General features: G+C 39.3%; 1 protein-coding gene across 2 annotated transcripts in view; it reads right to left on the reverse strand.

Annotated features, from left to right (window-relative positions):
* ksr1a (kinase suppressor of ras 1a) overlaps nt 1–12,130 on the reverse strand; it is a gene marked incomplete at its 3' end in the record, with an annotated part of 33,346 nt that extends 21,216 nt beyond the window's left edge. The window contains exon 1 of one of the 2 annotated variants that reach the window (XM_079861074.1): nt 11,657–12,129. In XM_079861074.1, coding sequence (XP_079717200.1) covers nt 11,657–11,860 — 204 coding nt within the window. In that variant the 5' untranslated portion in view covers nt 11,861–12,129. Of the gene's footprint in view, nt 1–11,656 lie in introns of both variants that reach the window. The other variant, XM_079861073.1, reaches the window with a different exon arrangement.
* Between the last annotated feature and the right edge of the window lie 4,024 nt (nt 12,131–16,154).

Below are 16,154 nucleotides of genomic sequence, written 5' to 3' on the forward strand. Positions count from 1 at the left end.
CTCCCAAATCTTGCACAAACAAAACTGCACTGGCTAACGCAGGAGGAATTTTCCAGCTCGGTGCAGAATGCTGACCCACCTCAAATTCACTGATGCACTCAAAAAACCACACCTATTCCCTCGTTCTGCCTGTATCCAGCTTCCTGGATGGGCCGCACGGACACCTCAGCAGAACAGAAGCGCTGATGACGCAGTGAGACAGAAAGAAGGGAAGGGGGGGAAATAGAGGGAGAGAGAGAGAACGAGGGTAGGGTGAGAGGAGGGCTCACCTGCTGTGACAGTTCAGGTCAGCGGCTCACTGACGCACAGAGGCCCGTTACCATGAGGCCGGCGGCCATAAAACGAGTCATCCTTTCACACGTCCCCCTCCGCCGCCCCCCATCCCACTGCTGCCGCCTGCAATCACTGCTTTAATGAGAACCGCACGCTTATACATGCATTAAACTGACACTTAATCCCTCTATCATCATAACCAGATACACCAACAAATACATATAGACTATTTAAACTGGTCCCTGCATAATCAAACTGATTACTTGCCTATATGTTCAAATCTGATCTCTGCATACTAATATACTCCATATGAATTTAAACTGATCCCAAAATAATATTCAAATTGATTGTTATATATTTAATTTGCTCTCTCAGACACTATATGTGCAAACTGACCCACACATATCGAAACTTATCATTATATACTTAAAATGATCCCCACTGATCCCTGCATACTCAAACTTATCCTTTCACTCAATCACTATATACTCAAAACTGATTCTTATATACTTAAAATGATGCCCTCATACTTAAATGGATCCCTATACACTCAAATTGATCATTTTATACCTAAAGTCAGCACTCAGCATTAAACATAAGTTGTCTTTTCTTCCCTATTGTGATGTATACCCAAATTAAACAGCTTCTTGAACAATAAAAAATGTAGGGCGGGGCTTGATTTTGTCCATCGGGAATTGATTGGATGATTGTGGTTTGCTATTGGTCGATCTCATGTGAGTGACAGGTTGTCCCGCCCTTACGCCAGTAAACACGTCATCAGAGAAGAGATGTCACTGCAAGAGGGAGGGGAATTTATTTTGATTAAAGATTATGAGGGCACATGAATTAAAAAAATATATATATATATTTATGAGCACTGATAAATAATTTATAATTAATATGGCAAGATTCCACAAAAAACAAGAATTGTCAATTTTAATTTAATGGTGATTTAAAATGATGCCCACATATTTAACCTGATCACTATCAGATTGATCACTATAAACTCAAACTGATCCTTATATACTTCAAATGACGTCCACATAGTCAAACTGATTCCAAAAACGAAGTCAAATTTATTCCTTAATATGCTATATATGCAAACTGATTCCCACATACTCAAATTCATCCCATAGTTATACTCAAACAGAAACCGAATACTCATACTGACCCCTGCGTAGTCAAAATGATCCCCACAGACTGATAACCATCTCCTCAAATTGATGTTTATATACACATTATGATATCCACATATAGTATAATCGCACTGATCCCACAAACTCTTTAACTTGATCCCAAAATACTACCACGTAAACTATATATCCAAACGGATTCCCACAAACTTGAACTGATCTCTACATCTTCAAATGAAACCGATCCCTAATATATTCAAAATTATACATAGGCTACATTTCAAATCATTATCTGTTATTCCAAATGATCCCTACATTCTCAAACTGTTCCTTACATAAGCGTTCCTTACCAAACTACACTCAGTATCCGCACTGTCTGAAGCCTTTTGCATTATGATCAGATCTTTGTACTGGGGAATTTCTGACTGAAAATTCTTGGTCTTTATCTCCATTACGCACCCGCACACACGTCCCTGAGAAAAACCAGTACCTCAACAGGTGAATCAGAGCTTCAATGACAACCTCTCAAGAGCCAAACGGTCTCTCCTTTGTACACATAATTCAGCAAAAAAGAAAAAGACCTTGAGTACTGTGTCGCGGCTGAAGCCAACAAAAGACCCGAGCACTGCAGGCGAGCATCTCGTAGCAGACGGCAGAACAAACACCAGTCGGGGTCAGGGGTCAAACGCGTAGGAGGACAGGGAACTGAAAACACCTTGTGGGAGGTCAGAGGCGATAAACAAGCAATTAAAGCTCTATTGCTAACAGCTAAATGCTAATTACACAGAGGACAGTGAGCACTCCACTCAGTAAAGCTCAACTGCCATTCAAAAGCTTTTAGCCATCGCAGTCAATAGGAAAATTTGTGTCAAGTGCTTGAGGTCTGAGAGTTTTCCACAGCGCTCAGATTTCAGCACAACTAAAAAGGCTTACAACGCAACGGTTTAAAACTACAAGGTCTCATCCGATGCTCACATACTGCACACTTCACACAGGAAGAACTTGAACCATTTCACTAAGCTAAAGAGCTCTATTTTATAGCCATTATCAAGGTGTAATGCAGTTTCTGAATTTATTCTGGATATTGGGCCTACTAGCACTGTTCTGGTTTTCCTTTATTCCTACAGCTACATAAGTTGTAGCATCTATTGTATGTTGGTGCAGATTTTCAAATGCTAACATTAGAGAAACATAAAACGTCCCCCTAACTTTAGCGCAAGGGTTCCTGTTTGGTTATTTTTGGAAACCACCATTCTAGGTATTTGGTCTAATAACCAAATAAGAACTGATCCAGAACATTATGTAATGGTTATTTAAAAAAAAAAATTTTTTTAACCAAAGCCACAAAATTATTATTTAACAAAGATGGATTAAATTGATATAAATGACAGTAAAGACATTTATAATGTTACAAAAGATTTCCATTTCAAATAAATGCTGTTCTTTTGAACTTTCTATTAATCAAATAACCCTGAAGAATGCATCACGGATTCCACAATAAAGCAGCACAACAGTTTTCAACATTGAATATAATAAGCACAATGAGCAGCATATTAAAATGATTTCTGAAGGACGGCTGCTGAAAATCCAGGTTTGCCATCACAGGAATAAATTACATATTAAATCATTTACAACTGAATAGTTATTTTAAACAGTATTATTTCACAATTTCACAGATTTTCCTGTATTTCTGATCAAATAAATGCAGCTTTGGTGAGCATAAGAGACAAACTGACCACAAACTTTTGTTCTGAATGGTAGTGTATATGGAAAGTGATAAATACATTATTGATCCTCTATCTTCTATAACAAATACTATAGATTGCTGCTTAATTGAAATCATAGTTATATTGATCAAACCATGGTAATGAGGAGCCATCCACCTACTAGAATATTCAGCTTCTGATGGTTTTTACGTGGTCTCCAGCTGGCCACCTTGGTTAAGGTGGTTAGAACTGGTAAATCACCCTGAAACAGCAACAAAACAACTACCACATCATACAAAACCACCTGATCACCTTAAGCTGCAATGACTTAGGTTGTCCAGCTTTTAACTATAGTTAAAAGGGTAATCAGGGTACAATAAGAGAAGACTATGACAATTTTCTTAGAAGATCTTCACGATTCTTGGACTAATCGTGGTGTCCACCATAACGGCCACAGCACTGGAATGATTCCTGGTTTTCTAGTCTCACAGCTCGGAGGAAAGCAGAGAAACACCCACTTTCATGTTCTTTTGTTGGTTTGTCTCTGTGAACATTGATTTTGGGGCTCGGCCAAAGCTAGATGGAGATGAACAGGACGATTCTTTGCTGTTGGTGTGAAAGTTAAGGCCGCAGTGTTTTAAAGCCAGCAGAGACACACCAACAGCCCATTTTTATTTCAGACCAAACAACAAAGCCCACCATCTCAACTCCTATCATCTCAACACAGGAGATCCTAACAATGCTAAACACTTCATTGTTGCAGGTTGTGCCACTGTCTGATAGCAGATTTGAAATTGTGTAACCGGTCCTACTCGACCTGCTCCGAACGGGATTATAACCGGGGTCTCCGGCGTGGGATGCTAACAAGGACGTTAACAAGGACGCTAACAAGGATGCTAAAGACCGCAGCCTCTAGCGCCTCTTGAGGCCAGGGGAGTGAGATTTACACACACAGCTCTTACTGGCCTACGTCCGTTACACTCATCCCCCTAAACCTAAAATGTAACCGATCCTACTTGACCCGCTTCAAGCGGGATTTGAAAGAGGGTCTCTGGCGTGGGAGGCGGGCGTGCTAACAAGAACGCTAAAGACCGCAGCCTCTAACGGACAGGGAAGTGAGGTTAACACACACAGCTCTTACTGGCCTACGTCCGTTACACTCACCTCCCTAAACCACACTCTCATCCGGGTCACGGCACCAAATGTAACCGGTACTACGGCTCTGAGCGGCTCAAGGATGCTAACAAGGACACTAAATACCGCAGTGTATTTAGCGCCAGTCGCTAGCATGCCTCGAGGCCAGTGGAGTGAGGTTTACAACCACAGCTCTTACTGGCCTACTTCCGTTACACAGCTGCCATTGAGATGAATGGGAATGTCAACGACCAGCTTTCTCCAGGTATTATAGAGCTCCTTGGAGCCGCTACAATTAAGGTCTAAATATCTTTGTACTAAATCTTCTTTATTACAATTGTCTAGCAGGATAAAATCTGTCCATTTCAGTCTTTTCAATTTAATTTCTCATATTCATTGCACATGCATGCATGACCCAGATGAAACACACTGGTTCTGTTTGATGACCGCACCAGGTCCTGAGCCTGCCCTGCTGTCTCTGCGCACACACAAACACACATCACTGATAACAATACACTGGTGAAAGTGTGACGTCAGGTTTCCTAGCAACTACACTCCTGGGTCGTCAGTAACGTTTTTTCAGAGTGGGATTTTCCCACAGACAGAAAACATGGTGAAAGCTAGACATCTTTTCATGGCATGGTCATCTGTCTGTAGTCATAATCTACAAATCTGTATTTAGAATTTGTTGCATCAACAACTTGATGTATCATCACATATAAACTGATAATATTTTTAGCTTACTGAAGAATAAGCAACTTGTTATTACATTTTTTGGACAGTCCCGGAAGTAAATGTTCCTGCTCAGACTTAAAAGGAAGGATATTTCTCAAATAATAATAATAATAATAATAATTACTCGCCCTTTATGTTATGTCAGACCTCTATGACTTTCTTCGGTGGAACACAAAAATAGATCTTTATTTTGTCCATCCAATGAAAGTCAATGGGGTCCAAAACAACACTGAACCTCATTGACTGTCATTGTATGGACAAAACAAAAAAAACATTTTTCATAACATCTTCTATATTTCAACTTTCTTAAATACCTTGGTATCATGTGAATATTTGAATTCAGAAAAATTACTAGAAGCAATAATTTCAAAGTACCATGGTAATACTAATAGCATCTGAACCATGATACCAGACTTATTATCGGATAGTTGCTAAGTAGATGAGGTTTTTAATCTTACTGAGGAATATCTGGGGCAACCTGTTCTCAGATAGCAACACAACATTAGGAAAAAACTCAAATGGAGCCATACTTGAATGTGTTGTTCACATGTAAAATGAACCAAAACACTGTAATTTAACGATTTAAATGTTATGGTAAGCAACACTGGTGGTATTTGGAGGTGGCGTCACACCTGCCTGACTGCAGATGAGGGTAAACACAGGGACAAGGTTGCCATGACAACGGCTCAGTGAGGTCAGCAGGCGTGATTGACAGCCAAAGGGCAGGAACACACCCAGCTGCTCAAAGAACACAGACAGATCTGCAGAAAAACGTCAAACAGTGTGTCCACAGATACGAGATGCGAGGTAACCACCTGATCCACATTGATTAGCATGTATCTATGCAATTTCACCTGCCACCCTGGTGTAATGTGCTTAACGCCAATCCCTTCATCTCTTCTTACGAGCTGCCCATCGGCCTCAACTTCCTGCACAGGAGTTTAATGCCGACCTCAGACAATCCCCAACAATACGAGTGATTTACTAAAACCTACAGCTAATCCCAGCATTGCTTCACAGACGTTTACACATGTAAAGTGTCATGTCACGTGTGGGTCATGTGTCTGCATACATGCTGACGCTGCCTGACCGATAATCTCATTAGATACAGGAGTATTAATGAGAGTGTATGAGGGATTCTTTCTAGAAGATAGAAACATAAATGGACTTGCTCACCCATTCCCAGCTGCTAAATAAATAGGAAAAATAATTATGATTATAAATTATACGATCTGATGAAGTTCAAACTGAGCATCAGAATATGGGGAAGAAATGTGATTTAAGTAACTTTGAACATGGCAGGGTTGTTGGTGGTCTGAGTATTTTAGAAACTGCTGATCTACTGGGATTTTCACATACAACCTTAGGGTTTACAGAGAATGGTCCGAAAAAGAGAAAATATCCAGTGAGCGGCAGTTATGTGGCAAAAATGCTTTGTTGATGCCAGAGGTCAGAGGAAAATGGCCAGACTGGTTCGAGCTGATAGAAATGAAACATTTACTCAAATAACCACTTGTTACAAAGGAGGTCTGCAGAAAAGCATCTCTGAACACACAACGCATCAAACCTTGAAGCAGGTGGGCTTCAAGAAGAAGTTCACACCGGTGTCACTCTAGTCAGCTAAGAACAGCAAGCTAAGACTAGAATTTGCACGGGCTCACCAAAACTGGACAACAGAAGATTGGAAAAACAATGCCTGGTCTTATGAGTCTGGATTTCTGCTGCAACACTAAGATGGTAGGGTCAGAGTTTGGCGTAAACAACATGAATGCATGGATCCATCCAGCCTGTATCAATGGTTCAGGCTGGTGGTGGTGTAATGGTGTGGGAAATATTTTCTTGCCACATTTTGGGTTCCTTTACTACCAACTGAGCATTGTATAAATGCAACAGCCTGAGTATTGTTGCTGATCAATACCATTCCTTTATGACCACAGTGTACACATCTCTGATTGGTTTCTTGAACATGACAAAGAGCTCACTAAACTCAAATGAGCTTCACAGTCACCAGATCTCAATCCAATAAAGCGTGGAACGGGAGATTCGCATCATGAATGATCAGCCAACAAATCTGCAGCAACTGCGTGATGCTCATGTCAAAATGGACTTAAATCTCTGAGGAACGTTTCCAGCACCTTGTTGAATCTATGCCATGAGGAATTAAGGCAGTTCTGAAGGCAAAAGAGGGTCCAACCTGGTACTAGCAATACCTAATAAAGTGGCCGGTGAGTGTATATGATATTCAGGACTACAGTTCATGGCTTGTCTCGATCTGTGTCATCAACAGACATTAATGCAGCAGCTCGCAAACCTAGAGGAAATGAGGAAGGTTTTTTGAAAATGTGCCTTAAATGAAAAAATAAGTGATCTGACAATCTGGCCATGAAAGAACATTATTTAGACCTAACAATCATCATATTACGTGATTGCTGCCAGGCACGATGACAGCTCCTCATCAGGCCTCAGTGACGCAGCTCGGATGCGCTGGAGAATATCTAGGGAAGAGCTCAGCACTGAGACAGCCACGAGTAATGATGGAACATCTCTTACCTGCTCTGCTTGGCTGAATCTGTCACCCCCCTCCCCATTCCCAGTCTATTGGGAGCCCTCAAACAGGCGCAGGCTGATTGGCTGGCACTCTCCCTCTCCCCTCCCTCCCCCCCTCGCTCATCCTCTTCACGTCATTATTTTCTTATTTAACAACCAACCCTGAAAACGCGTAGGGAGGAAGACATCTAAATATAGCTCCAGCCACGACAGCACACGACACCAATGCACTGCAAAACTCTCAAACATCACAGCGGGGGGGGGGGGGGGGGGGGAGCCCAGACTGATGAGGGCTTCAACAGCTGACCGCTTGAGTCCGCAAAACAGAAACCCTCTGGAGCAAAGCTAGCTCTCCTTTTTTACCATCAACAAACGTGTTTATCCACAGAAAGATTGAGGATCTCTGCATATAAGTAGGTCACTGCTTTCCTGAGACGGCATCTAATGCTGTAGGAATCAAACATCACAGTTCATCAAAATCTGCACTAAAAGAAGATGTGAGGAGACATACGAATCTAACTCTGGAGGACATGCACAGTCCCACAGCAGCTGGGGAAACAACTGGTGCAGGAGTAACATTCCCTAGTCTTGAAGCAAGACATAGTGTGTGAGCTGATTTGGTTTGGTTTGATTATTAAAGATGATTTAAAGTGATTTAGCAAATTTTTCACATATTTCTAAGAATGGAACACAATTACTGTTGACCTAGCAGGGTTATTATCATTAACTAAAACAATATAAACATTTTTGTAAATTGAAAGAAAGCTGAGATAATATAATATGTAAATATGACACACTGTAAATCCTAATGGTTTAAGTAGGGTAAACTTAAATTTAAAAAATGAGTTCGATCAAATTAACTTTTATTAGTATTTAGAACTTTCTTTAGCTTTTGAGTTCACAAAACTGACACATTTTAAGTAATCGGAAATTGTTTAATTGTTTTGAGTTTTATGAACTGGGCTGGGATTTCTATTTCCCAGCATGCTTTGACATGACACTCGAAAGGGAGAGTAAATGCTAAAATTAAGTGTTATATAATGTTTTTTTTGCGCAAGATTAATGTTAAGTGGGAGATTTAGTGGGAGATTTAGTGGGAGATTTAAGTGGGAGATTAGTAGTGTTTTGCTGTTAATTTAGAAGAGTTTCAGTTATGTGAGGTTTTTTTTGTGTGTGTGTGGGGGGGGGGGCATCATGGTGATGAGTGAAGCATGAGCTTAGAGAACAGATATGTGTTTAAATGTTGTATATTGTCTTTCTCATTCAGCAATTTGCTAAGCTATGATAATGCTATCAAAGCATTGTGTTACCAATTAGCAAGTTAGCATTTACTGAATTAGCTAGTTAAAGCTAGCCTAATTACCACTGTTAAAAATATTTACCAACAACACAATACCGGAGACTGCAACAACAACAGATGCCTGCATTGACAAGCGCTTGTGTGAGGGGGTTTTGTGAAAGTCGCAACTATAGTTTAAAAGAACACAAATACATTTTTATCGGTCATAACTTCTGGAGAATAATAGAACAGACACTGGACAAAGATGAAACTTTCTAGAGCGCCTCTGTTAGTAAACTTCAAAGTACACTTTGAAAGGCTTTGCATTTGACCTTACGCATACACTAGCATAAGCGTTAGCATATGTAAGCAGATGCATATGTAAAATAATGCGTTCATCAACATTAAACAGCATATAAATAAAAACTGCCTAATGTTAGTGAATGAAATGTCAGTCCAGGATGAGATACAGGCTTTGATGGACTCAATCTTCTCCCTTTATGTTTTGATCATCGTTGTGAATCTGGTCCAGACAAAGTCTTTGACAAAAAACATGGTTTTCTCAGCTTTTTGCTCAAAAAGTTGCTTTTTTTAATTAAACTTACCCACATTCAAGTGTTGATAAAAAAAAGCTAGAATAAATCAGTGTGGTTTTTTTGTTTTTTTTTAAAGCAAAGGCTCTGTTCTTTATTTTGATATATTGCAGATATTGCAGATATTCACACAACAAAATATTATGGGGGCCATGGAAAATTTGTGATAATGATCAAAAATGCTGATTAAATCACAATATATCCCACCTTTTTTTCCATATCCCGGTTAAGGTGGAAAGGGGTTCCGTACACCGTTTCATGCTGACTCTAACACTAAAATCTGACTGGTTGATAACAACGTTGTTCCAGTATCAACAATAATGTTTATCCAGGAGCACGTCCTACTTGCGCAAACCAGCGCAGTCTATGCAAAATACGAATTGGAAAAAAGTGCCGATCAGCAGAACGGCAGCCGCAGGAGAGTTAGAACATTCGGTCAAACATAACCACACGGTACTTCAGCCGGAGAGAGCGAGAATAATTATCTCCTGGCCAGAATGGCGAGCTGTTAAAAAAAGACGTGAAGTGGTGTTATAAAGAGCTTTCAGTGAGAATCTAATGCGAGTTCAAGCGTCTCTTGATTGCACTGAAGTGTACGGAAAGTGGTGGGGGTCTGAATGTGGCCACTTCAAATCTGTTGTTCTGTACAGGAATTAACAAGCATCCAGCTTGTTACTGAAGGAGTCAGTTTGCTGTTCTTTCACTAAATTGTTCTAGATTTTTATCTTTGGTAGAAAAAATGGCCTATACTCAAATAGAACGAACAATATATCAGCACCACATTGGTTATCAACCAATTTTAGATTTTGTTTTTACTTGACAGTATTCTTTATATTGAATATTTAATTGTTTAACAATTAAATTAAATTATTTAACAACACTATTAAATGTAATATTTGGCAAGTCTGAAAATTAATATCTATTTTTCATGTTGTGATGGTTCAATTCACTTGTAGCATTTCAATTTATTTTAGGTTTTTTTTTTCCATTTATTTAGACAGTTTTTTTTTAATGATTTTTAATAATGTTACCCTCGCACAAATAAAATGGCCAGTCATAACGGTTGACCAAAAATAATCATTTTAAATCCTCCATGTCATCACGCCTTTTCTTGAGGTTTTAACCCCAAATAAGGCCCAATTTCCTTTTAGATCTTGAAACACAGATCCATAACACTTCATAAAACCTCTAAAGATCTCAAAAACAATCATTCTGGTGCATGCGGTCACATTCTCACCCAATACTCAAACTACAGGCCCTCCGGGGCTGTTCGCACACCATCCACCCCCTGGCTGTATTGATTCCTCATTAATTACCCATACCGGTGGAGCAATGGGGCACTTTCCAGGTGGAGCACACATCAATAATGACACCTAACCGCCAATGTTGTGGAAGTTAGGGTGAGACGTTATCGGCAAAACATCACACACAGAGCGGCAGACAGTCCAGTGAAGGCCTTTACTGTCAAAATATCAGGACTGCTCCTGGAATGGAGATGCTGCAGGAATGCTGTGCTTTATGCAGAATCTCACTGCCAAGAATATTTCACCTAGTCAACAGAACCAGGTCAAATAACCCCCCCACTGGGTTAGTGTGCTGTGAACTCCACACATAAGCCAAAGCTCAATGTTTTCCCTTACAGAAATGCACCATGGTATTTGTGGTGTTGCTTTTAGATTGTATTGACATGCACTTGTCAACCCTGTATTACCACGGTGCTTCCAAAATAGCATTGTTTCTACAATAAAGAAGTAACTTAGTATTTGTCACTACTGAACACTAAAGAAAAGTACTGTGGTTGTACCACTGTGTCAAATGGTTTTACCATGTTGCATTGCTATTGTGCTGCTATATGATTACCATATTCAAGCATTGTGGTATTTACATCCAAGCCTACTCCAGAAACCATGGTATTGTTATCGTGCTACCTTGTCATGGTAATAGCTACTGTCATTTTTGTGAGAGAGGTTCAAATCCCATCCCTGTGCGTTTCTAAAAATATAGCATTATAGTAGAGTCTAAATTCCATTGTATTACCATGGTACCCTGTGCACACATGGTAATACCATAGTACTTTTTTGTTAAGGATATGATCAATTGCAATAAGGGGGGTTCGTCCCAAGCCCTGTGCGCATCTATAATGCACCACAATAAACAGCTGCAGTGCAAAAATAGGAAGAAACGGATAAAGCGCGCGCGCGAGAGCGGATCCGTTCTTTCATGACGCTGCACTTCGGCCCCTCTCGTCGTTATTACCTCTAAAGTGCGGATCTCCTGCTGTGTGAGATCGTTGGACGCCGCGCATTTGGTCCGGAGCCCTTGTAAACTGGAGATGGAGATGTCGATCATGTTCTGGATCAGTTCGCACTGGTGTAGCGCGGCCATCTCTGCGCCACCGCTGCTGTCCCTCTGTTCATCACTCTCCTCCACCATCATCAGCCCCACTCTAACACCATCCATCCCACTGCATCGGGCTCGGCGTGGATGGAGAGATGAGTGCAACTACAAATAACAATTCAATCCACATGCACTACTACAGACGCATGCCATCAGACTGTCCGAACGAACAGGACAATAGAGGAGGTCTATACTGGGATCCACAAGGGAGATGTGGTTCAAGGTAATCCCAAATCCAAGTGCGCTTTTTGAAGCCCGTCGTGCGAGATGCGCGTTCTGCTGTGAGACTCTGCTGCTCACTGTCTGTCAGCTGTGGGAAACATCGGACGACGCGGTGCGCGCTGGGAAATGAAGTCCGTGCGCACATGTCTGTAGGCCAATGCACGATAGATAGATAGATAGATAGATAGATAGATAGATAGATAGATAGATAGATAGATAGATAGATAGATAGATAGATAGATAGATAGATAGATAGATAGATAGATAGATAGATAGATAGATAGATAGATAGATTTTAATTTATTACAATAGGCCTATTTAATATAATTAATATAGGCCTACATTTTAATTTATTATAATATGTATGAAGGCTAACATTATAAATATATTTTGGTTTTTATATTTATATTTATATTATTTTTTACCAAGTGTTTTTGCTTTGCTAACTCTGATACTGAACAGTTTAAAAAAACATTCATATTATGAATAATATAATAGGATTCAGGATTAGGAAAAGTGAAGGAAAGATACTTCAGCCAATTATTGTTTTTCCATTCACAAATCAAATTTTAGGTTTTTGACAGATATTACATTTGTTTTGTGTAGTAATTATTTTCTTTATGCATCGCTAATTTTGTGTAAAGATTAGTTTAATTATGTTTAAGGTGCAATGATGTTTAAAAAAAAAAAAAAATCTATAAATAGGAACATATTATTATTGTGATTTCATTATAACCCTGTTCACCAGTAATGCCTTTCCAAAACACATGCAGTCCATTACAGAGGACACTGAAGAAATCAGTGTCTTTGAAAACTCATAAAATGTTTTTTGAGTTGTTTATTTGAATGAAACTACTGTAAACCAATTAAATACTAATAATGAACTGCAAAATAATCCAGCTAATGTTACTCTTTCCGTAAAATGTGCTGAAATGTCAGATATTTATAAAGCCAAAAAAAAAAAATCCCCATCTGAAACTTCCAGAAAGTCCTCCTTACGATACACCAGGACTTCAAACTCTCTGAGAAATAAAAAGGAGGATATTTAATATCTTAGCAAATCTGGTCACATTGAGACATTGTTAAGATCTCTTCTGAAACTTCAGAGGAGACACGTGCAAGATTAGAAGGCCTTTTTCCTCAGGAGACACATCTGTGAAGCATGAGACTTAAACAAACAGCCACATTTGTTCTAATTTAACTTAATTACTGTTTAGGAAAAACAACAGCGATATTAAAGAGATTTCATCTGTGGGTTTTCTTTCCTTAAGGTGTCCTCGCCTCAACCAGAGGGCCTTTCGCATCTTAGGGATTGCAACAAATGAAAATGGAAATTCACTCTTTTCGCCTTGTAAACTGTCTTTCTCCGTATGAGCACGAGCTTATTTAATCACATTTATTAAAATAATTTGGGGGGTGTTAGAAAGATTTCTCATCTCACTGAGGGTGTGATGTTCCCTCACATCAAACGCTCAATTTGACTGCTGAGTCACTCTCCAAACCTCACCTCCTCTTCCATCTGTCCTCCATCTCAATCTCTCTCTCTATCCTTCCATCTGTCCTCCATCTCTCCATCTGGGTGCTGCATAACACTCTACGTCCTCCCCAGCACACATCTCAGTGACAGAACATTATTCAAAGTGTCCGCTGAGGTCCGGTTTGCAAGGACGGATTACATAGTCCAAATCTCGTGAGCAGTGCCGTCGCTGGTGGGGTGCGAGGCCCTGTGCGAACTTGAAATGCGAGGCCCTGCTCTTTGATGTGTATGCTCAATTGCGCATAAATTACAGTCACACGGACGTATGTTCTAATTCTTTTGCACGCATAATCTTGCTGCAGTACGTTTTTTATCAGGTAGAATAATACAGCATAATCATAGTCTCAGCTATGACTTTTTGCTATGTATTTCAGAGGGGGAAAAATCAACTGTGCAGCCACGAATGGCTTTACATCAAGTCAGCTCGAGAATTTTCATCGAGAATTCGCCTACTTAAATATCATGTAGGCCTATCTTAATGGTCCAGTGGTAGAACATTCAACTATCGTGATCGTATCGATATCAAGCAGGGACACATTTGTGTGCATTATGTTAGAGAATCAACGGATTGAAGCGCGCGTCCAAATGAAGACAGTGGGAAAACTGTCCCACTCGAGAAAACACTGTATCCGCGCCACTGATCTCAGCGGCAACGAGCACTTTGATCACTTGATTTAAAAAACACATTTCAGCGCTAGATCTTCTCTTATTTTTAAAAAAAAAAAAAAAAAAACGAACGAAATGAATGCTCTGCCAGTTAACTGGATATGTTTTATTTATTTGTAGAATTGTTACATTCGTGCCGCGAGATGTTTTAAAAAGTGGTGAAAAAAAAAAAAAAAAAAAACAGCAGGATTGCGAGGCCCCCTATTGGCGCGAGGCCCTGTGCGGTTGCACAGTTCGCACAGTCTATGCGACGGCTCTGCTCGTGAGTTAATGTCCAAACAATGAGAAAGTCATCGCAATTGTAAATACATGAGAAATAACGTTGAGTAAAATAAGGCTTCAAATTATACATCATTAGTGTAATGCATTGAAAATGAGACATCATAATATGTCATTCTTTTCTTTCACAAATTGTGACAATATTGTATTGATTATTGATTATCTATATCAATTTCACATCTGCATACATCTGATACGTTTGAAAAGCACACACATACACAACTTATGCACAGTTTTTCCTCATCTCACATTAAGCAGACTGACTCAAATAACTCATTGTGATGCATCAGGATTACACTAACTGATTTAGCAGGGGATTTTATCAAAAGCAAATGAGAACACACACATGTAATATAATTAAGGAGTCAGAGCAGTACAATTTTTAAAGGGGTAGTTCTGCCAAAAATTAAAATTCTGTCATAATTTACTCATCTGTCGTTTCAAACCTGTATGACTTTCTATCTTCTGTGAAACAGAAAAGAAGATAATTTGAAGAATATCTGTTTTTGTTCATACAATGCAGTGTTGCTTTAGTATTATTTATATACTTTTATATGTGTTAATGCTTTGAATTAGCTTTCATTTTTATATTTTCACTTTTACTCATTTTATTATGTGCTTTTGTCATTTTTATTAGTTTAAAAAAAATGTGTTTCTTAATTTTGATATCAGTTTTAGTTTTAGTCATTTTAGTACTTAAAATTAAACTTATTTCAGTTAGCTGCCAAGACAACATTTCAAATTTCAACAACAAATTTTTACAACACTGATACAATGAAAGGCAATAGGTTTCCAAAATAACATTGTACCTCATTGAATTTCATTGTACAGGCCAAAAAACATTTTGCATGAGACATTTTTTTAAGAATATCTTCTTTTGTGTCCTGCAGAAGAAAGAAAGTCGTACAGGTTTGGAACGACATGAGGGTGAGTGAATGATGACAGAATTTTCATTTTTGGATAAACTTTCCCTTTAAGAGTTATCTAGCGTAGTACAAAGCTAAATCAGACGTTTAAGTAGAGATCAAAATAAAAAAATAAAAGGTGTCTAAATGTCAAATTTGAATTTCTCTCACCAGTTAGTGTGTCAGGTGTACATCCGCTCCATGCTGATGACCACAGGAACCCCATGCAGACAGAAGAATCTTTATTACCGTAACCTCTTCCAAAGCTAGCATGGCAAGTTTAGTGTTTAGCTAATCTTATTGCATTCTTAAGACTCTAAGAATAAAAATAAATAAATTCAAAGTAAAGCAAGTTCTAAACTAGGGCTAGGTCATTTATGTGAGAAAGTTTCAGAGAACTAAGCCATAAAAAAAAAGAAGCTAACAAAAGTACTACAGACAAAGTGCAGCTTCCACCTGGCGACGGTGTCCTCAGATACTGACACTCTGTTGGTCAGACTGAGGATCCCTTCCTAGGAGACAGCAGGTTAAATTGGATTGTGGAGGATCTGATGGCAGAGATCATCCGTGACACAAGCTTTCAATAAGTACCTGACTGACTCTCTTTTCAGTCAGACTTCAGACTGTTTGTGTGTGTGGGGCAGGTGGTGCGGAGTGTGCTTTTGTTCTATTTTTGTTTTGTGAGATCAGATTTTAGATTATTTTAGAGACCTAGGTAAAAAAAAGGCCACCAGTTGCAGGATCTGGG

Source organism: Squalius cephalus (genome assembly GCF_949319135.1).
Source record: "Squalius cephalus genome assembly, chromosome: 24".
NCBI lineage: Eukaryota > Metazoa > Chordata > Actinopteri > Cypriniformes > Leuciscidae > Squalius > Squalius cephalus.